Source organism: Rattus rattus, chromosome 1, assembly GCF_011064425.1.
Source record: "Rattus rattus isolate New Zealand chromosome 1, Rrattus_CSIRO_v1, whole genome shotgun sequence".
Lineage (NCBI taxonomy): Eukaryota > Metazoa > Chordata > Mammalia > Rodentia > Muridae > Rattus > Rattus rattus.
Window position 1 is genome coordinate 145293491 of NC_046154.1, and position 23237 is coordinate 145316727.

Consider the following 23237-nt stretch of genomic DNA (forward strand, 5'->3'; position numbering starts at 1 on the left):
TCATCAGGATGCTGAGGAAAACTTCTCCAAAAATGCTTCTAGTGCTCCTCCTCCTCCTTCGCAAACTCTAATTTCACTTGCTATGTCGGTGTTGATTGGTTTAATAATCGTGAACAGCCACAAGGAGGGAAAAACATATGAGCAACATGTCAAGATTGTATGCTTAGATTTGAATCCATAACGCATTTGATGATTAGCTTAGATTATAAGGCACTTTCCTCTTTCAAATCTCACACCAGGGGAAGCAAACGTAGCTTACGGAAAAAAAGAAAAGCCTATTTTCTTTCTTTCTCCTGAAAGGCATCATCAGCCAGAGCATCAGTTCATGGCTGTCTAAGGCTGCTGTGCAGGTTTCTTATTGAGCTATCAGTTCAGTAGCTCGGGTTTACTGTTGCTCCATTTCTGTAGGTCAGAAGTCTGGGCCTGGTAAATTTGGAGTCTCTGCTCAGGGTATCTCTAGGCTGAACTCAATGTAACAGCTTGTGTCCGAGTCTCCTCTGGAGGGAGGGCAGAGTGCACTGTTCTCATCAGTTTTGACAAAATGTACTCCTTGAGGGTGTATAAATGGGGTTCCTTTTGGTAGACAAGGGTCACTCTCAACAACTATTATTCACCAGATGACCACGCCCAGTATTTGATTTCTCCCAGGCAGAAATGAGCCTGATGTCCTCTTCCATATCAGGTGGGGCTAAACATTTCACTTTTGAAGGGGTCACCTGATTGGGTTAGGGTTTCTTGAATACTCTTTCTACTTTATGGTAAATTGATTTGGGAATGCAATAATGTGTACAAAGTTCTTTGACAGAAACATCTAGATTACTCTCTATGGGCTACCTAGGAGGGGATGTGGACACATCTAAACCAAGGATCCTGGAGACAATCCTGGAATCCTCTTTCCCACAGTGAGGAGTAAGAGATTTTAGAATCATCTGGCATGCAGGTAACCCTAGCACTCGAGAGGCTAAACAGGAGAATTGCCTATTAGAGGGAGGCTGCAACTATGTGTAGAAGGACTGTGTATGGGGGTGGGCAGAGGTGCAGAAAGAGGAAAAAAGAAAGAGAAGAAGAGGATGAAAAAGATAAAAGAGGGAGGGGAGAAAGAGAGAGAGAGAGAGAGAGAGAGAGAGAGAGAGAGAGAGAGAGAGAGGAAGAGAGTGAGAGAGGAGGGAGAAGGGAGATCGGAGAGGAGAGATAGGAGATGGGAGAGGGGAGGGAGGAGAGCAGAGAGGGATATTGATCTTGATTCTATAACCAGACAAATTTCTAATAAAGCTGAGATCCCACAACTCTCATAGAATGAGGTCTACCATCCATTTTTCCCCTTGCATGTTTTCCAGTTGATAAAACCATCTAGTTGGATGTCTGAATTTATAAACTTCCAGCAATTATATGGTTCTAAAGTTCCTACAGCCTAGCTGTATGACTTTCAGCGCACTTGTGAGTACTGGCAAATATTCACTACAGCAAGGCATTATAAAATAGGGGTGAGGAGGACCTACCCTCCAGATAACACTGCCAGCCTATGCCTGGCTGGAGCCTTCCTCATGGGGAGTGTATCATTTCAGGGTGGGATCTCAAGACCCTTAGTATGATTGTCAATGACGTCTGACTACCAACCGATACCTTTGAGCTTGTGCTCCAGTGTGAAAACACGTGTCTCGGGTCGACAGGACTATTTCCTGTCTTGTCCTACCCCACCATGCCTCTGATGAGGAATCTGGAAACAGAGCTATCATTCATTTTCCTTCAGCAAGGATGAACCCATTTCACAGGAGGCACTTTGTGGCCTCACATGAAGCTACTTCTCTTCCTTCACAGCGTAAAGAACTGGTAAGGAACTGCAGGCAGAACAAAGTGTTTGGATTCTAATTTTGCTCACCTGCAAACTGTTCCTCTCCATCATAACTTGATTTAAGCCATGGTTATGGTCTTAATTAACAATTTAATTGGCTAGTGCTTTCTCAATCCAGTTCTCTGGGGGCATGGTTTTCTGTTCAACTTTCTTGTTTCAATTCTTCAGCAAAACTATAAAATTTAATTAGGAAAGCAAGCAACTTTGTAAGAGCAGTCCTATGTCTAATTAGCTATGTGTTGACCATAGTTCTCAGATGCCATTCAATATTGTATGCACATTTTGCATTTGATCACGTTTCAGATAAGGCATTATGAATTTTACAGCCTAAGCACATCAGTGAATCACATTTCGTTTTCCCTAGGAGTCTTGGTTATAGCCAGAGGAACCAGGAAAATTAACTTAGAGCGGTGGCAGAGGAGATCGAGAGAGAAAAGGCAGGATGTAGGTGGTTATTGTACTACACGTCTGTTTTCCATTGCTGGGACAAATCAGCATCAGTTTAGCTGTTTCAAACAAAGCCCACTTATCTCACAGTCCTGTAGATCGGTGGTCCAGGCCCAGCTGGCTGGATTTTTTTCAGGGGGTCAAGGGGCTAAAATCAAAGCATCCAGGAATGGACTGTGTGTATTCTCATTTGGGCCTCAGTGTCCTGCGATCTGTAGGACCAATGTCTCTATTTTACTGTTCAGCTGGGGATCCTTCTATCCCAGAGTCCTCTGTCATTCTTGATTTGTGACTGCCAAGAATGGCTCCCAGCATAGCACTTTGTGAACATTCCTCTGATCTCTTCCTCTGTGAACAGCTGAAGAAAAACTCTTTTCTTCTAAAGATTCTTTTGATTTGCTCAGGCCTACCTCATCTAGTCTCCCTCTGCTCTATACTGTAACTTCAACGAGGGAATACCTATCCACTCTATTCACAGGGAAGTAATTCTGTAGGGCAGGAGCAGACAGGCCGAGAGATTTGGACTGTATTAGAATCCTGTCAATTACATCTTACTCTAGGAGAAAGGCCCAACACTCTTGTTGGCTGCTCCTCCTCTTTTTCCCCAAGAAGCTGTTTGCAGTGACCCTGATTCTGTCCTATGAGCTCCACAGGGCAAAAGATGACAGATAATCAATTCTTTTTTTCTCCTACAGGCTGCTTTCTCTAGTTGGCTGGAATTTCTGCTTTCCACAGTGGGAAAGGATCACTTGATAAAATAATTCAAATAATTTAAGGTCACATCAAAGTAGGAAGATGACTCTAGGGAGAACACTATCTAAGTTCAACACCTCAAATTCTAGTTCAGGAAAACTACCTCACTTGAGAAAGGAAATGAAGATTATGTAGAAATTCAACAGAGCAGTCTTTAGAAGGTCCTGTTTGCATAGCTTTCCTAAGGCCAGCACTGGGAAGGTAGATTTTCATTGGGCTCCTAGCCTTGCCACAGATAAGAGCAACTCAGTGTATCTGTGCTATTTGTAAATAATATGGTTCATGCAAAATGTCTGGCTCTCCTCTGGGAATCTGGAATTTTGCTATGTATTAGGGAAAACATGACATAATAGGTCCCCATAAGAACTATGGGCACCAAGTTTCTCTTCAGCCTCCTTGGCAGCCATCACTGTAGATGTGCTGTCACGTGGCTGGAATCCCTTGGGTTGACTCATGCACTGTTCCCTCTGCTTCCCATCTTCAAGTGTACGTCACAGCTGTGAGCAGGCTTTTCATGACTCACGGAGGCCTCATGAAAATCAGTGTCCCACAATACCATCCCTTGCTGTTGCTCTTCCACCCTTCTTTTAACTGGCTTCTAAGCTCCTGTAGCAACAAGACATCTTCTCCCAAGCTGACTTCTTTCCTTAAGGACTAAATGAATGCAGTTTTTAGGAATGTTTTTCTGTAACTGTCGCATACAAGTTTCCTCTGAAATTGAAGCATTCCATCCTGCAGGAAAGGGCTTGAAGCCAGAAGGTAAATTGTTCAAAACAGGAAGTCCCAGAAATTGACCAGATTCATCAAGTCTCTTGCTCCAAAAGTAAGCAATAAATGCCTCTGAGGGTCAGTCTCAGACAAGCCCAAGCTACAAAGAAGACTCAGAGAAGATGAGCTTCCTGGAAGAAGCAGAAACCAGCCAAGCTGCTTCTTACTGGGTCTAGACCAGCTGGGTCACCGGGAAAGGACATTCCCAACCTGTTGAGCTGCCTGCAGGCTGTGCAGTGTGCTCCAGGTTCTCAGCTGTTTTTGTGAACTATTACTCATGCTGGGGTGAGCTTTGGTGACACAGCTGTTTTTGAGTCATTTTTGCTTCTTTAAGTGACTGCTCACCCATGCTCCTGTAAGTAACCTCAATAAAAATTTGGTTCACCAAGTTGGATGCTGGTGGTATCTGTGCTTTGGTTTTCCATGGGTTCCCTGTACCTAGATGTACAATGTGTTGCATCTCCCCAGGATAAATCTTGTCATACAACAATAACCATTCATGTAAAAGTACACAGTATACATGTGCTGGGACATCTGTGCCAACGACCTTCTGGGGTTCAATATATTGTATGAAGCAATTGTAGCATGCTTATTAGTGGCAAGTGACCATCATATATAAAGGATCATGCACTTTAATTATTTTTTTTGGTTTTTTTTTTTTTTTTCCCATATTAGAGATTGAACCAAGTGTATTATGTGTGCTGGGAAAGCCATTCCCAACCTATATCCTCATCCTTTATTTTTTTTTCTTATGTAATTTAAGGTCTATCATATACATCGACTGACATCATGGAGACAACCCCTTTCTTCCCAGTATTTGATTCCAAATAGCTGTTTCCCCAAACAGGAGTCAGGGAGACCTCACTCTCCCTGTGCTGTCTTTAAACTTGATGGGGTGGAGATGGAAAGGCAAGACTTGAGTTTTCTTCCTGCCTTTGCAGTGCTTAGCTCCCTGGTGGGATGTTCAGGAAATGTCTGGTTATTAGAGCCCAGAAGAGCATTGTGAGGCAGATAGTCCTGGCCTACCACTGAGGGTTAATGTCAGCACCACAGGGAAGGCCCCTCCAGGGGAGGAGTGTTAGGAAACATAGGCAAGTCTTTCTGGGGTTGGGTAAACAACCATTATTTGCAGGAAGTCAGGGGTAGCATTACTTAAATTGGGGTCAGAAAAGATGGGGTGAGGGGGGAGAGATCAATGACCTGGAGTTCAAAGGTCCATCAGCAAAAAGGTGCAATATTTACAGGAAGATGCTAAATAGAAGAACCAAGCCAGTCAGGAAAGATCAAAGGCCTGGTCATGACAAACATTCACCTTGAAGGTGTCCTCCCTCCCACCTAACACCAGCATCCCAGAGGACTCTGTGTCCATCACCTAAAGAAAACATTACTATCCCATGTTAAAGACGAGCACGGCCCCCTGGCGATCTGCTTTGCCATCTTTTAGAATGAAGCCTCAGATACCACATGTTTCATGGACTGGTCTATTTCAGTCTTGTGGAGGAGAGTTAATAGCCACACCTCTCACTAAGTTCTTAGCTGAAGCCACTACCTAAGAGAATAATGAGAGGCTGTCACTCCAAATCCGTACAGCCATCAGAGTGTGAATGAGCAGCACCTTCATTCAGCCTTTGCTGAATCCAGCAGAGTTAATGACTGCCTGCCTGAGTCATCCTCGCCAGTGTTTTCCCATTGAAAAGTCTGAATACAAACAAGAAGGTGGGCACGTTCTAGGAAGATTTCAAAAAGGAAAAGTGGAGTTCCAAAAACTGTCAATGAAATTCACAACCCCAAAGAAAACATTGATTATTTACCACTTCTAACAGACTCCAGGTGCTCACTGGGAACACAACAGTTTTCAAAAAGCATTCATTCCACCTGTCCAATGGATAGCCAGTGACCTCGTATCCTCATATATAAATGATGTGTGGTACGTCTTGTCAGAATCTCACTCTCCTTTAAATGCTCCCCCACACTGTCTCTTCACCTGCTTCCTTTGGCTAGTTATTCTCATTATTCAACCCCAGTCAGCAAACATGCCACAGGCTTGCCCATAGGGCAAGCTCTGTTACCTTGAGTTGGTGGGATACACTCTTTAGTGCAAGTGCTTCCTCTTCAGATTTGGGGATGAGTCTTATCACTTTATGCCTGCAAAAGAGGGTGAAAGGCAGGAATTATTATTTAACAGTAAAGATAGAGACCTTTTTCCCTTTGCCCCCCCCTTTTTTTTTTTTAGAAACAGGGAGATTTTATTTGACATATTGCCAATGGTATGCCAGGCATGACCATAACAAGAAACCCCTGCTAGTCTTCTCTGTCTTTTTTTTTTTTTAACCTTCAAAGACACTTCCTATGCTTTTGATAAAAGCAGTACAGTTTTCATTGACCCGTAAGTATTTAAGGCAGTTAGTTATTGGTATTCTCTGATGGCTTGCAGCCTCTTTCTTGGTCTGAATCATCGCCAGTGTTTCATCAGGGTTGGAAGATATAAGCTCACATATTATATTGCTGCTTTACCTTTAGAATGGATGGCAGTTTTCAAGATGAGGTAAGGCTAATGTGGAAGGCATCAACCCGCAGGGTGATGGATTTGAGCTCTGTGCGCTCCCTTTCAATCCTCTAGCTTTGCCATTTCAGTGATCTCATCACACCTTCTTCAGGTCTATGAATGAAAAGCCGTCTTGGCTTGCTGACAATCACTTAGCACGTTTTGAGCAGCCTCACTTCTAACACAGCTTTGTGCTCTGGTTTCCTCAAAACCATCCCGAATGACCTCGCAGTATCAATGTCAGGGAATCCATACGAAAGGAAGCAGACAGAAGAACTGTCAAGTCGGTATAAAACAATGCTAAATATCACCATGGGGCTTAAGCTTGAGCGTGGAGTTTTCCTCTGTGCTTCAGTTGCCTCTGACCTATGTTTCCGGGGATTTATCAGACCCTGGCCTCTCCCCCCTGATCCAATACAAATCTTGGCAGCCATAGGCAACTCAGCTGGGTGCTATGGCTTTCCTGATGGATGGATTACCTGACAGCTTGCTGAGAAACAGCTCCATCTGGGGCCCTGTCAGCTCCTCCAGCATGCAAGGAAGCAATCTGGAGCTGTTTTACAGCCACGAGGAGGTTTGCTTTTTTTTTTTTTTTTTTTTAGAAGGATAATTCAACCTGGCAACTGGTTCTTCTTTTGAGAGTACATGACATAAAAAAGCCCACCACCCCTGGGTTTATTTAACTCTGAAAATGGTAGCCGCAACCCAACCTTGCCATTCTTTTGACAGAATGGTTACTTTATCCTAGCCTTTATGAATTCTCAGACACGGCCGCTTTGGAGCTGTGTTTATTGTTACTTGCTCACCAAAGAACTGCGAGCAAAGGATGCTACCCAGGGAAGGCAAAGGAATGCAGCGCTTTCTCTTGTAAACCAGTAAGATGTGTGGTGGAATAATCAGTAACCCAAATGCAGCAAGAGCTTTCTCTAGCAGGGAAACCCACACCGCCCCAAGGGCCCTCATTGGTTTCACCAAACAAAAAGCTTCTTCTTTCTGAATCTGATAGGCAGCATTTCCAGAAGCAGGAGCCATAATTCGGTATGATAAACAGGGAGGCTCTAGGTTTTGAGTTTAGAGAAAAACACAGCTGGGTATAACTATTTTAGAAGATAGCCTGAAGGATTTTCCTGTGTGTGTGTGTGTGTGTGTGTGTGTGTGTGTGTGTGTGTGTGTGTGTGTGCGTGTGTGCGTGCCCAGCTGGCATGTGTGTATATCTATGTGCACATGTGTAGCATATGTGTGTATTTATATGTCACTACATTTTCTCACGTCTCTCTCTAAGTCACAGGCCTCATCCTCTCCCATGCTCCTCTTTGCGTAGGTGGAGAAACAGGGTGAGGATCGATTCTAATCTGGGCTATGGCTACTTGTAGCACACCCTTGACTCCAAGGCTTAAACATTTAGAGCCAGCTATTTCTACTCCTTTAACCAGGACAAACACCAATGTCTTACTACTTAACAATTTTATGAAAAGTATTCATAAAGATCCCCTATGTGCCAGGCCCAGAGTGTGTCCGGGAGTCAATATTTCTGCTTATTCATTCCTACTCCCAGTGAGCTCTGTCTGGGAACGGCCCCGCCTTCGGGAGGGAGGGGTTATAGGACCCGGAAGCACCACTTCTGCTACCATTACCACTGCGGAAAGATGGCTTCTTGTCTTTTAATCTGAGCTTATTATTTGCTCTTTTCTCAGGCTGTTCTTCAGCAAGGCATCAACTCATCCCGTCATTCCCAACAACAGTCACTTGGGGAGACTGGGTACTTTATAACGACTTCGGAGAAAATCCTGTAGAGGTTTTCTTTTGCTATTGATTTAAGCCACATGTTCAGTTTTTCAATATTTCAGAAAATACAACCTAACTTGGTGTAGTAAAGGATTTCCGTGACTGCCTTTCACGAGGAATCAGAATAAATGACTACGATGAGTTTGGGGTGCCCTTCCAGACTCAGTTTCCCTCTCAAGGTCCTGCTCAGCCACTCACCTCCTTCTGTGTCAGGACCCAGTGCTCAGGTTGAGGATTAGTTCCTCACAGTGGCAGGACTGGGAGGTGCAGCTAAATGGAGTGTCTGAGTCAATCAGGGGAATGGAGGCCTAGTAGTAGATGGTGGTTTTCTCTTGGGAATGGGTCAGCTAATGGTTCTGCCTCCATTTCCACACATGCATGCTTGTCCTTCTGCTATTCTACCATGAAGGGAACAGCAAAAAGTCCTTTCCAGACCCTGAACCTATGTTAGCACCTGAGCTTATGTTTTTGAGTCTTCAAAACCATGAGCTAAATACATCTCTTTTTGTTCATAGATAGCCAAGTCTCAGGTGTTCTGCTAAAGCAACAGAAAACAGACTAAGACGTAGATAGGTCTGGCAGAGTTCCCAGGGACTCCGGTTAATCTGGGAATGGGCATGTATTATAAATTGACCTAATCAGACAGAAAGAAAGGATAAACGGGAGGAGAAAAGAGTAATTTTCTTGTTGAAAGTAAACAAGGAATTGTGTCACCCTGATTGAGACTACCAGGCTCCAATCATGACGGGAGAAGCCTGGAGTGAAGCAGCTTCCTGTTCCTCACTGCAATATGGGCCACTATATGCGGGCTCAGAGAGAACCTGGGTCTGCAATGGCCTAGCTGATACTACCAATCTTTAAGCCTTTTGTTTTCTATGTGTATGGAATATAAATTTCCTTATGGTATAGGTTGGGTTGAGTCTGATTTTCTCCTCTCTTAACCAAACCATCTTGGACAATGACAATATTTTTTACGTAGTTTGTCTATCTTTAGAGAGATGACAAAAGTCAGTGAAGCGGTTTTTCATAAGTGGGATTAGACATCCGTGATTTGATTTCTTGCCTAAGTTCTCCTCTCTAAAACATACCTTTAAATTGGGTGGCAACTTAAATTGTGTGTGCTTCTTTCTAGAAGATTTAGGGTGTCCCGGTGCTAAGATTCATTTTATAGTCACATGGAGAACAAGATGGTTTCAAATATTTGTCAAAAAATTATGAAATCATCTATCTCACAGAAAAGTTAACATCAGCATGGCCACTGACTTAAAAATCCTCATCCCTAAGTATTAAAAAATATCCAATCTGTTAGGTAATTCCATGCAGAAAAATTGCTCTTCCCTCACATAGTCATGCTATGGCGTACTTGGCTCTGAGAGCTGCATTTCCTTTGTTGAGAGACTGTTCTTGATATACATGAAAAATTTCATTTAAAGGCAGTAAATAAGGAACAACACAGTTGGGCAGACTCGGGGTGCTAAATGGATACTCTCTCCTTTGCTTATGGTTTATAGTTCCGATATAAAGTACTCAGTGCATGAGAAATCACCCTGTGGCAGTTTGCTTAGGACATGAAGATTTAGACTTCGCTTTTAGATTAAAGTTAGGCAGAAGTGATGACTATGTTTTTTGCAGTTATTTTAACAACACTGAGAAAGAAAAGCACAGTCTCTGAAAGCCTCGTGGATGTACTTTATTACAGACATTTTCCCAAATGCTTGCATGTCTAGCATGGTATCTTATCTGTAATAGATGGCCAATAAACATTTGCTGAATTAAATAGAAAGTTGACTTTCTGTAAGCCACAATACCTTGAATTTGGTTTCCATTGAAAGCTTTGAAAGAATCTCTTTTTCTCTTATTGGCATATAACAGAGGAAAAAGGCATAAGATGTAATCCTGCCATTAAGTTAAATTAAGTAAGATATTGTCTTCATTATGTCTTTGAGAGTTACTGAAGGTTTTGTCAAATCAGGATATTGTTCTTTCTTTCAGTCTTTTTTGTAGCATTTAAAAGTGAAACTCAACTAGAGAAAATCATTACCAAGATGGAGAACAAGCCAGTTATCCTAACTGTCCACACAGCAATTAGCCCATTCAAGAGAGTAAAGAGGGAACTCTAAAGGAAGGATTTCCAAACTGCGTATTTTAGCTGTTTGTTTATGACATAAATCATACTCCATGTTACAATTGTATATGATATATATATATATATATATAGTATAAGGCAGTAGGTAGTCATAAATTACATACATTTATGTAATGTTTCATAAATTACACAGAGAAACTATATAAAGAATTTAGCTTGAGTGATCAGAGAGGACCATATGGATGGGTTTTGATATTTAAACTCAGAAGAATTAGGGCTGGTGAACTGACAGCTACTGGCATTTGTTATTTTAGTGGTTTTGAAATGGGAATAAGCATAACATTCACTTAGAAATCCATCAGGCAGTTGGATATTTTCCCAATAGGAGGCACTTAGCAATGCTGCTCTCTCTCTCTCTCTCTCTCTCTCTCTCTCTCTCTCTCTCTCTCTGTGTGTGTGTGTGTGTGTGCGCATGCGCGCGCATTCATATGTGTGTGTTCACATGTGTACTTACATGTATATATTCGTGGGTGTGTGTATTCACACGTGTGTATGCTTTATGTCTTTTAGTATGGTAAGTAGTTGACAGAATAAGGGAAATCCTAAAAAAGCCCCACATTCTGAGTTCACAGTTACCCAACGAAGCTAATGATTAGTCTGATTGGTTGGTGTCTTGACAGTCTCTAAGCTTTAGATGAGAAGGTAGGAATTCAAGCTATAGACTCCCACATAAAGCCTAAGGTTAACAACTTCAGTGAAAAGATGGTGAGAAAATATGCTCCATGAAAGGAAACGCTAGAGATTGTATTGGACTTGGCAGTGAAGAGATAGGTGAGTGTCCTGTTTAGAGTTTCTATTTCTGCCAATGAAACACCATGACTAAAAGCAAGTTATGGAGAAAAGGGTTTATTTGGCTTACACTTCCACACGGTTGTTCATCGATGAAGGAAGTCAGGGCTGGAACTCAAACAGGGCAATGACCTAGAGGCAGGAGCTGATGCAGAAGCCATGGAAACTCGCTGATTACTGGCTTGCTTTGCCTGGATTGCTCAGCTTACTTTTGTATAGAACCCAGGCCTACTATAGCCCGGGGGTAACCCCACCAACAATGGACTGTGCCCTCCCACATCAATTACTAATGAAGAAAAAGACCAATAGAAGGATCTTACAGAGGCATTTTCTCATTTGAGGTTCCCTTCTTTCAGACTCTAACCTGTGTCAAACTGATAAAAGACAGGTCAGCAGAGTGAAACATAGTCACCATGGAGAATTTAAGACCACAAGCTAGCCAGGTAGTAGGGCTAAGAATGAAATTCAAACTACTTAAGTGGTTCAAACCTCTCCTACTTAAGCATCTGTGTGAAGGTATTCTTTTGAGTGGAGGTTCCTTGTGGTCCATTCCTATGCCCTCTATGGGAGACAGTCATTCTCTTAGCTTCAAAGTGATTCTTGTTGATGAACCATACATGAGGGAGTATAAGCAGTGGTTTCAGTTAAAAGAAAATGCTTCATTTAAGCTGAAAGATTACATGACAATTTACTCATTCGTGTGAAGCCAGCCTAAACAGTAGCCATGTTGACTACAGCTGAGAGAGTTAGGAGACTAAGTCCTATTCCGGCTGGGCTTCCATCTCACTATGGCATGATTCTCCTGATTTCTGCATTTCTCCCTTTTGTGGTGCTAGGATCAAATTAGTGCCTTTATCATGGTGGTAAAAATAGTAAGCTCAATCCTCAGCTTGTCTTATCCCTTAAGAGTGTCTTCTCTTGGCCATTTTTATCTGCATGTATGTAACTTGCTTTTGATTTTTTTTTAAAAAAAGCCAGGGTCTCACAGAAGACTTTGGATATAGACTTTAGAGCTGGAACAGTTAGGCCCTTTGGACTTTTTGGGTCAACTCCTGTCATTTTCTAGTTGGAGATGGATTTTTACCATAGAGGACCAGGAGCACTGTGTCATAGTTTAAATCTTCAAATGTCTCCCTGAAGCCCCAGGGGTTAAATCATAACCTCTACCTTGGCACTATTTGGAAGTGATGATGTTAAGATATGGGCCCTAGAAGGTGATCTTTAGTCTTTCAGGGTCATGTCTTTGAAGGGATAGAGAGATGCTGGACCACAGATCTTTTTCTTTTTCTCTCTCTAGCTTGGAGGTGCAGTTTTGCACTTCTATTCGCTTTCATGCCATCTTGCTTCTGAATGGAAGCATCAGAGCCAAAACATTAGCTGAAATAAACACTTTTCATCTTCAGTTGATTATGTCAAATATTTTGTTACAGGAGGAGGAGGAAGATAATCAACACTGATGGAAAAACCTATACTGTGTACCATTGAGTGATGTGAGGATACTGTGTACCATTGACTGACGTGTGGAAACTGTGTACCATTGACTGAGGCATGGATCTGTGTACCATTGATCGAGGTGTGGAGTTAGAATAATTTATACTTAAGGATACCTTTCTCATCTATCACGAAAATTTCTAGCTCTTGAAGGCAAGTCTTACAATACTTAACCAGAGAGAAATGTTAAACAAGATTCTGAATTTGGTCCTCATTTCATGCAAGGAACAAATTTCTATTAGAGCTCTGTATACAGTTTGATTGTGGATCTTAGATTTCAAGTAGAGGAGGAGATGGGCTTGGGTGAGCTGTGAGTTATCACAGTGTGAACTGGAAGATAAAGGCAGATTTCTGGATAAAAAGTAAGTCTGACTTGGTGGATTAGTTTCACAGTCAAGGTCACCTTTGCCAAACCTAGTAACATAATACACGGTACCCTAAATGAGTGCTGTATGTCTTGTTCCTGGATTGTGTTAGTCATCACTGTGACAGACATCTGAGGAAAACAGTTTAGCACCGGTGAGGTGCCTTGCCTCAGGTTTCAATTTTTGTCTGTGGTTTCCTGGATCTATGCCTTTGGGCCCGGGGCAAGGTATGAGAGGCAGAGGACTGAATCCTTCAAGAATCCTGCCCAGGAACCTACTCTCTAACTGCCACAGTTCTACCTCATATTAATTTATATAAATTAACTAAGATAGCAACTTAAAGGGAGGAGAATTTATTTTGGCCCATGATTTCAGAAGTTTAAACTCATGTTTTTGTGTTGATCCGCCCCGGCCAGCAAGGCTAAGTCTTCTCAAAGCAAAGGAAATGCCAAAGATCTGAACAGGGTGATCAGGGGATTTGAGGCTTTTGAGATTAAGCATGGTATAAACAAAGTTCTTCTCATTTCCTTTATTAAACTAAGAAAAGCATGAGGTGATGCTTAGAGGTACCTTAAGCAAACACAAGTCCAGAGAGGAATATACCTCAGGCTGTGTCTTTGTTCATCATCTTCATTCATGTGAAAAGAGCCAAGGATATTTCCCCAGGCCTTCACCTTTTCTGCAAAAATAACAAGGACATCCCTTCATGCCCATGACCTCCTTTCATGCCACTTATAATATCGTATGCATTTCTTTCTAGAAGGACACCTTAGGGAAAGAATATTCTGCACTCTGCCCCATTGTCGTTCACAGTAAGCTTACAGCTTTCATACACAGGCTCCAACATTTTTGCTTGCTCCATTGTCACAGTTGACTTGTGATAAGACAGGACATGGGCAGGAGCATACCCAGGAGGAGGCTGCTTACTCTGTGGTAGCCAGGAACCACCAAGGCACAACAGGAAGGATCCAGGACAGGATATACATTTTAAAAGGCACGCTCAGTGAACTACTTTCTCAATCCAGGCTTTAGCTTCAAACCTTTTCATTTCTTCATTAATCTTTAATCCATCAATGAACTAAAATGTCGATTGTCCAGAACCCTCACCATCTAAACTACCTTACTCTAGAACTGCCCTTACAGAAACAGGGGGTGCTAGTAGCCCTTGCATCAAGAGAAGGTCTTATGATTCCTGATGTGTCCTGAAAGCATGTCGCCCATTGCTGCAATGCTAAATCCTCAGCTTCTTTTCATGCTGTTGATCTCTTCATCAACCCTGACCTCCTTGATCTCATCTCAGAGCCTGCTCCTTTTCTGGCCAAGCTTTTGAAATCCTCCCACTCTACTTTTTGCTCACTATTCTCACTATAAATCCTGCTAAAAAGCATCTAGCAGGAACAGTCACGGTGATGACTCCTGTCCTGGTCACAATCCTCTGTGTTAAACTTTTCATCACTGTGAGTAATACCAGAGGGAAACAAGTTAAGGAAGGATTCTTTTGAATTGTCGTGGTTTCAGAAGTCTTGGTCCACAGTTGGATGGATCTATTGCTTTAGCCCTGAACTAAGCCAGAAAATCAAGGCACTGGGAATGTATGAAACTGTTTATATCATGGTAGCCAGGAAGCAGAGATCTGGGTCTCAAAGTACCACTCAGGAACTCTTCTGCAGTGACTTGGTTCTTCCATCAGGGTCCTTCCCTTCTATCCCTTCACAATAATGTGCTCAAATTACGAGTACCTAGATCAAACGGTTCATTAGGCTAGAGTTCTCATGAACTATTGCTCCTGGAATCATGGCCACAAACACATCTAGAAATAGATTTTTGCTAGAACCTCTAAAATGTCTCTCAATACAATCAAGATAAGGTTTACTGTCACACAAAGATTTAGATTAAAGTATATTTTAAATAAAGTGATAATTTGTCGAATAATATTGTCTTGGGAGGGATGGCACGACATCAACAATATTTAAGTTTTATCTCAAGTGTACTGATGATATCAAGCTAAACATAATGGATCAAACATATTGGGGAGATATTGAGAGACTACATCTTTAGTTGAACAGACTGGTTTCTAGTTCTCTGTGGAGGATATAACTCCTCCAACTAGATATTCCTGGTGAAGATAAGAAGGGCCTCTTTGGGGATATAAGATACTTGTTCACATGTGTCCAATACCATATTTTCTGCTCACTGAGGACAAAGTCAGTCTGTTTTCTTACAATTATCTTGCTTCCATTTACAGATAGCATACATACAAACCAACACAGTTTCTGAGGCCCATGGGAGCTACAGATATGAGAAGAGGTTGTACAGTTAACATGAAGGTGGGTGCTCTTTCAGAGTGGGTGGCTGAGGAATGGTCTCCTGAATCAACTTTTGAATTAAAACATGGATGATAAAGAACCAATCAGCAAGGTATGAAGACAGAGTGTTCTAAACAGAGAAAGGCCGATTACAGATTCTGTATGCAAGCCTGCTGAGTCTATCTGAGGAACAAGATAGTCCCTATCTGCATGAGGGGTGGTATTGGGAGTAAGGCCGTAAACATCGAATGGTGGAATTCTGGAGTATCATATGGTTTAAGATCTATACTCAATGCCAGGCATCTCCTAGAGCATTCTAATCCGGTAAATGTCACGTGATTTCTAATTTTAAAGACTCATTTGGGATACTGTGTAGAGAATGAAGTGTAGAGAAACAGAAGAGGAGTTAAGTGGGGTGGTTATTCAAATACTGCCGAAAGCTGGAAGTGGATTTCCTGAAGAAATGGAGGGAGTGAGATCACGGATGTGTTTGCAGTGAAGACAGCATGGATTACTGGTGAATTAAGAGAACAGAATGAATTTTAGGAAGACAGGGATCCCATGGGCCTTCTGCATCGGCTGAATCAAAACAGAGGAAATGGAACCAGCTTTGTCTGAAGGCACTGGGCTCTTTTTCCTTCTTGGAAGGGTTAACTTTGCAGTGATGTCAGATATCACCTTTGGATATGTGAATTTAGGGCTTCATTAGAAATTATAGCTGGAGAAATCCAATTTAGTAGTCACCAACATAGCTAGTGATTAAAACCATGATACTCATTTCATTATATGTCCTATATGCTATTACACAGACTAGAAATCCAGTCATTATGTTATGCTATTTTAGAAATTGCTTGTCTGTGCTGGTGAGGATTTAGAGCAAGGGGAATATTCCTCCATTGCTGGAAGGAGTGCAAATTTGTATAGCCACTGTGGAAAGCAATATGGAGATGCCTCAGAAAATTGGGAATCTATCTCAAGACCCAGTTATACCACTCCTGAGTATATACCCAAAGGATGCTCCATCTACCACAACAACACTTGCTCAACTCTGATCATAGAAGAGTAATTCATACTAGCCAGAAATTGGAAACAACTAAGATGTTCCTTAAGAAGAGTTAAAGAAAATGTGGTACATTTACACAATTGAGTATTACTGAGCTGTTAAAAAAAGATAACTTGAAATTTACAGGCAAACGATTGGAACTTTAAAAAAAAAAAAAACCTGAGTGAGGAAACTCAGACCCAGAAAGACAAACATGGTCCATGCTCACTTATAAGTGGATATTAACTATTGAGTAAAGAATAGTTATGCTACAATCCACAGACCCAGAGAGGCTAACTAATAAGGAGGGCTCAAGGGAGTGCCAGGGGAGATGGGGTGAAACACTTGGGAGATGGGAACAGGAAAGACCAGGTAGGTCTGGGTATGGGTAGGTATGGGTAATGGGGGACAAACAGGGAGAGAAGGAGATGGAGAGAGAATATATGGGGAGGGGCAACTGAAACTGGGAGAAATTTGGGGGTGGGGTGATGCGGAAACTTAGTGCAGTATAAACTCCTTAGAATTTAACCCTTGTTGGTATCAGGAACTGCTTTTACCTCCAGCAGTGATGTCACCTGGTCACCTGCCCATCTGTTGCCATGGCAATGGTCATACATTCCCAGCATACTTTTGGTTCAGCTCCCACCTTCACCTGGGAGCAGCTACATCCCATTTCAAATAAAAGGCAGACCTTTTCTGCCCAATTCCTCTTGTCTTTCTCTCTCTTGTCTTTCTCTCTCTTTCTTTTCCCTCTCTTATTCCCCACCCTTATCTCTGCCATTGCAATAAACCTCTCCACATGGATCCATGTTGGCCTGGTGTGGAGATTTCCATCCTAATAACCCTAGCCTTCAAGGTCTCCAAATGATGTGATATATGAAGCCTGAACTGGCCATCTTCTGTAACACCAACACAGCCACATAACCTTTGATCCATAATTTGGAAGATGTGGTTGGGTATTGGTGGCACAGAACTTGTGGGAGTGGCCAACCAATTGATTGGTCCTACTTGAGGCCCATGTCATGGAAGGGAGCCATAGATCAGTGCCCAGTCAAATGATCAGCAGAGAGCCTTCATCCAGCAACTGAAGGAAACAGATGTAGAAACCCACAGGTGGAGCTTGCGGAAACCTGTGGAAGAGGGGGAGAAAGGATTGTAGGAGTAAGAGGGGCCAAGGACACCACAAGAAAACCCTCAGAATCAATTAAGCAGGGCTCATAGGGTCTCTCACAGACTGGAGTGACAATGCACCAGACTGTCTAGGTTCTACATATATGTTATGGTTGTGTAGCTTGGTGTTCTTGTGGGATTCTGAACAGGGGAAGTGGGGGTGTATCTGACTCTTGCCTGTTCTTGGGACTCCTTTCCTCCTACTGAGTTGGCTTGTTCAGCTTGATACGAGGGTTTGTGTCTTATTGTAACTTGTTATACCATGTTTGCTTGATATCCCTGGGAGGCCTGCCCCTTTCCAAAGGGAAGTGGAGGGGGAGTAGATCTGGTGGCCAGGGGAGCTGGGACTGGAAAGAGTAGAGGGAGGGGAAGCAGTATTGTATAAGAGAAGAATACATTTAAAAACAAGGAAATTGCATGCCAGTTATTCTTTATGTTTAAAAATTAATATTTAAAAATATTTTGTTATGTGCATATGTATGTGTCGGTGCATGTACGCTCATGCTTGTGCATGTGTGCGTGCGCGCGCACACACACACACACACACACACACACACACAAAACACACACACACACACACACACAATGTTTTAGCTTTCCCAGAGATTTATGTAATTTTATTAAGAAAGTTTCACATGACATTTTGTTGTTTTATTGCTGTCTCAGACATGGAATGAAATCCAGCAGCTAGAGCAAGTGGTTGGAAAGCTCTGTGGGAAGCCACGGGTCAGCATTTGAAGGGACCCCTTTGTTAACTGCAAAACAGAGTTCATGGAGATGGCTCTAACAGTAACACTGGGGTTGCTATCTGTGCAACTGGAAGAAAAAAATCACGGCTTCTTCATAGTCTTATCCAGTTTGCTTCTCGGTTTGGGAGTTTTCTTTTTCATTGGGTTTAATTTTGTTTGGGGGGGGGGTCTCTGTCTTTCTACACACACACACACACACACACACACACACACACACACGTATGAAGAATCTTTTCAGCTTTGTAGTTGACTATATTTGCCTCTTAGTGGATGTACAACTAACGCAGAAAGTATAGTCATTATTTTTCACATAGAGATAATAATAACAACATAAAAATCTTAATAGCTATGGATTTTGTATTTTGTGTATAAAATTTGTACAATGCCATCAAAGATGTCTTGAGTGTATTTCAAATCACATTAGAAACATCTAACCATAATGTAGTTTTCTTCTTTTGAAAAAGATAATTAGGCTTATAACAATGAATCAAACCGAACTGTCTACAGGGAACTCATCCAATTGTAATGTTTGATTTATTTACTCTAATCCTAACAATAATAAATTATAATCGTACTCAATAGTTTTCAACCTTTTTGAAAATTCTTTCTGGGTTTTATTGAATCTACTCCAGATGTTAGTAATTGGACAACTTTTGTGATGGCATGGCTGATTATCTCTTCCACCACCTTCCAGCTACGATTTAGATTTTTGGCACCTCATACACATATGCAATGTACGTGGTCACATTCCACCCACAGTATTCTCGAATCACCCACTCTTGCTAACCCCTTTCTTCACAATGCTTTTCATCTTTACTGTTCCTTTTTTCCTTTTATCGCTCACCAAGTTTAATTGGGGTTGCTTGCATTCACGTGGCTATGTACTTTTTACTAGAGCTTGGCCAACATTTCTTTAAGGATTTGGTACCAGTTACCTATCTATATACAAGAGTACCGAGTTCATGTTAAACTTTGCCTAGATTTGTCTCATATCTTAGCAGGATTACATTGTCTATGGTTTGTTTAAAATTGCTTATGCTGATAAACAATGGATAACCTGAGAATTGCATATCCATCTTCACCCGTGACTTTTCAATTCAGAAAATTTTAGCACTCTACCACCTTGAAGGTTAGCTTCAGCCTGACATGAGGCGCTTTGGTGGTAGATACTGTGGTAAACACTAAGGAAATGGTGAAGGAACTACAGAGGAGCTGTGGAGGAGGTCCGAGGCCACCTGAAGGGAGCTGACATGGGAGAGAGGAAAGACAGGGCTGAGGGTTGGGCTGGGGCTCCCTGTTCTTCCCATTGCTTAAGAACCAGAAAAGATGCTAAAATAAGTCTGTCTTTTAATATTTTTTAAATCCTTCATCATTTTCTCTCTTATATTAGAGCAGGGACTCTGTGTATGAGGTCCGCAATTATCTGGGACGAGGGTTGTAGTGAGCCATATTGGATTTGGGCCTGGCCGTTTTGTGACTGCATAGCTCAAGGTGGCTACGTGACTCTGGGCTGCGTGGCCACAGAGGTTCAACCTTGAAATGACTGCCATACAGACATGAGATTGTTGAACTAAAGTCTCTCCCAGGAAGACCCTGGGAGCAATGACAGGATGTTTCAGCCTGAGCAAAACACCGGATGTCCCTGAGCAGATTCCTGAGAAGGGTTTGACCTTTTCAAAGAACATGTCCTGGAAGACTGTTGCCTCTTTGTTATAGGAGGATATCTTGCAGTGTAGTGATTCACCTTATATCCTTGGGCACTTCCCAAACTCCCCCACCCTAAGCTTCAGTTCCCACTTCTATTCCTGCCTCAGAGCTTTAAATGCTGTACATTTCTCTCAATAAACGAGACCTCGACAACACAACTTTTGCTTGGTCTTCTTCTTCTCTCGCTCCCCATTTAGGCCCAAGGGTAGCGCCCCTTTGGGACCCTGAATAACTGGGTCCACGCTGGCAGGTTCAGAGGGTAGTGATGTAGATTTATATAAATCAAAAGACTAGCACCAAGTCAGCAGGGGTTGCTGAGGACTCCAGCTCAGTTTGTCTACAGTTTTCTTAGCTCTTGTTTCTTGGTTCCTTCAACAGAACAGGTGTACCTCACTGCCACGAAATGGCTTTATCTGCCCTAATACTCATGTCTGCATATTGTACTATCTAAGGGAAGGAGAGTTGGTTTTTATTGTTATTGTTGTTGCTGTTGTTGTTGTTTTAAGCTTCATTCTGCTCTAATCAAGTAAGATGCCATACCCATTCTTGAGGGAATCGTGTTGGAGGAATACTATATGCTGATTGACTTCTATCTTGACACTCACCCAGGCATTGTAGAAGGGGTGACAGTACCAATAAGGAGAAAACACCATAAAAACCAATTACTTCTCAGGGAGAGCAGAATTGGAGCCAACTGATAATTTTCACATATGTAAATCAAGGCACATCCCACCAGTGCTTGTCTCAATTGCTCTAATTATCTTTCCCAAATTACACAGAAGGTTGCCACGATGGCACCAGGGTTGATTTGGTGGGCTTTAAAGGTGACAGCCCTCAGGGTGGATGTGGTATCTAATCTTGTCAAGCTCCCACAGATCCAAGCCTTCTGCAACAGCACCCCAAGGATGCAGGTTTTGACATTTCACAGTAGTTCAGGAGTAAGTTTAATTAAGACTAATAAGTAATAAGGTGTTAATATTAGCAGTCTAAAATTAACCACTCAGAACCTGAAAAGTCAAAGGATTATTGTCAGCCAGTGAAAGTACAAAGCCATTCCCTCTCCTTCTCCCAACGGAATGTCTGTGAAGTCTGGTAGGCTACATAGTCCATCAAAGTCTTTCCTTTTCTCATATCATCTTCAGGTGGCATTTCTTACTGCCTTCCTTCTACACAATTGCAGTGGTCCCACATGTGATGCGGGACCTTTGGGTGCTTTGGTACCAGATCCTAGGAAGCATCACTAATGCAAGATGCCAGAAGTTCTGTGAACACAATAGAGGCAGTTTATTTATTTGTAACCCGCAACACTAAATTGAAAAGTGAGCGAGTCTTCCTCGCCTCCCATGGCCCCACAATGCACCCTTCTTTGTTTTCTTTTTTTTTTTTTCTTTTTTTCAGAGCTGGGGACTGAACCCAGGGCCTTGCGCTTGTTAGGCAAGTGCTCTACCACTGAGCTAAATCCCCAACCCCCCTTCTTTGTTTTATAACACACCGTGGGTTTGAATAGGATGAACAGCCACCAGTAAGGCAGGGTAGTCCAGGAAGGGTACCACTGTACAAAGTCTGTGCCTCACCATTGCTCTAACTGAGGTTGGTGACAATTCTACAGATTCCATGCTGGCACATTTAAACTGGTGTCTGCCCCAGCCATCTAGTCATTAGACTTCTAGCTGCAGGTAAGTCAGGTCCACCTCATTTTCTGGTTTTGCACTTCAGGTTCTTGTATCAACTCTTCTCTTACTACCCATAAGAACTGCAGGCAAATGATTCCATCTTTCTGCTCCTCTCGTCTGGAACAGATAACGCTGCTTCCTCTTTCTAGTCACATCAAGCACACACGAAGCACACAGGCCTTTGTCTAGCATTACAATTTCATGAGATGGCAGAGAATTATTATTTAATCTCTCAAACACCCAAACTGGGCCACAGCTTTTCAGCCATGTGGTCCTCGGCTGTGCCTGCAGTTTCCTTGTTATAACAGGATTTCATATTGTAAAGTGATAGGGTTTGATCATTTAGAACATGAACCACTCAGAGTTTTCTACTGTGTAAAATTAGGTTCTGGGCTGTGTGTATGTGGGTTGGCGAGGGGGGATGGGTAAGCCTTTTGGCTGTCATCCCGTGGGTAGAATGAGGCTTAACCTTTGATGACAGAGATTCCTTCCCTATCATTTGCACACAATCTGTGGTTTTACTTGCTTGAATGAATTGGATGGAAAGAGCGCCCGCGGTGGGTGGCATGCATAACTCTGTAAGGAATCAGGAGAAATGGCTTTTGGTGGGACACATAAGGAGATATCTACACCCTTTCTGAGAGCCAGTTCTAAGTGCTTCTGCAGTTGAGCAGGGAAAATAAAGCCCTTACTCTTAAACTGCTAATAGCTAGCTTTTTTTTTTTTTTTTCAGCTGAAATTCCTCCATTTTGTATTGTTTGGCTGGAGAAAGGGAAGCCAGCCCCACCCTACAATGTCTACAGATCACACAGCTGGGTTCCTGTTCAGAAGTTACAGGCAAAGAAGCGGATGCACTCAATCGGAAACACTGGGAGGTCCCCTGTAGCTCTGGAAGGGCAATGTTAAAAAGAACTGTGTAATTTCTGCAAACTTGGACTTCACAGGAACACAGCATGGAACAGACAGGGTAGAAGGGAATCCTGAAAAATGATGTCTTTGCTGTTGTATTATATCGTACCTTCCCCCTCATCTACCCAATTTTATTTTCATAAAGATTATGCTTTACCCATTCTCCTTTTTGTTAGATTATTTAAGGGAAGTTGTAGAAAAACAAGGTAGAAAGAAAGAAAAGCTTGGGATGACCTTAGGCTGACCCATGCTTATTCACAGCGAGGGGGCACTTTTGTCACTGACATGTGCAGATGGCCAAAATGCCTATGAGGAAGATGGGACATGGCCCCTTAGAGGGGTGTGTGTGTGTGTGTGTGTGTGTGTGTGTGTGTGTGTGCGCGCGTATGTGTGGAAATGTCCATAATTCACAAGGGAAGTTGGTAAATGTAGTCTTTCAGTAGAAAAGTATCATTCCTAACTCTGAGCTCTGAGGGGGAAAAACAAATAAAGGGCCTTCTGAGAAGGGCCTTTGTTGGAAGGGGCAATTCTGGGTTCGCTGAAGCGGCGTCTCTAGTCATACAGCAGGAAGAGAGTCTTTACTTGATCAGCTGCAATGACCGATCGGCAGGATGGCAAGTGCCATCCTGTAATCCTGACGAGACTTGGAAAATAATTATTAGAGGACTATAAGCAGATGAAAGAGTAGGACTGAGAGATTTTCTGGTATAGTTGAGGGGTAGGGAAGAGCAGGTGTGGAG

General features: G+C 42.4%; 1 protein-coding gene across 1 annotated transcript in view; it reads right to left on the reverse strand.

The window, feature by feature from the left end:
• Cpa6 (carboxypeptidase A6) overlaps nucleotides 1-23237 on the reverse strand; it is a 323751-nt gene that overhangs the window by 193997 nt on the left and 106517 nt on the right. The window contains exon 2 of the mRNA XM_032890585.1: nucleotides 5890-5965. Within this exon, the coding sequence (XP_032746476.1) occupies nucleotides 5890-5965 (76 nt within the window). The remainder of the gene's footprint in view (nucleotides 1-5889; nucleotides 5966-23237) is intronic.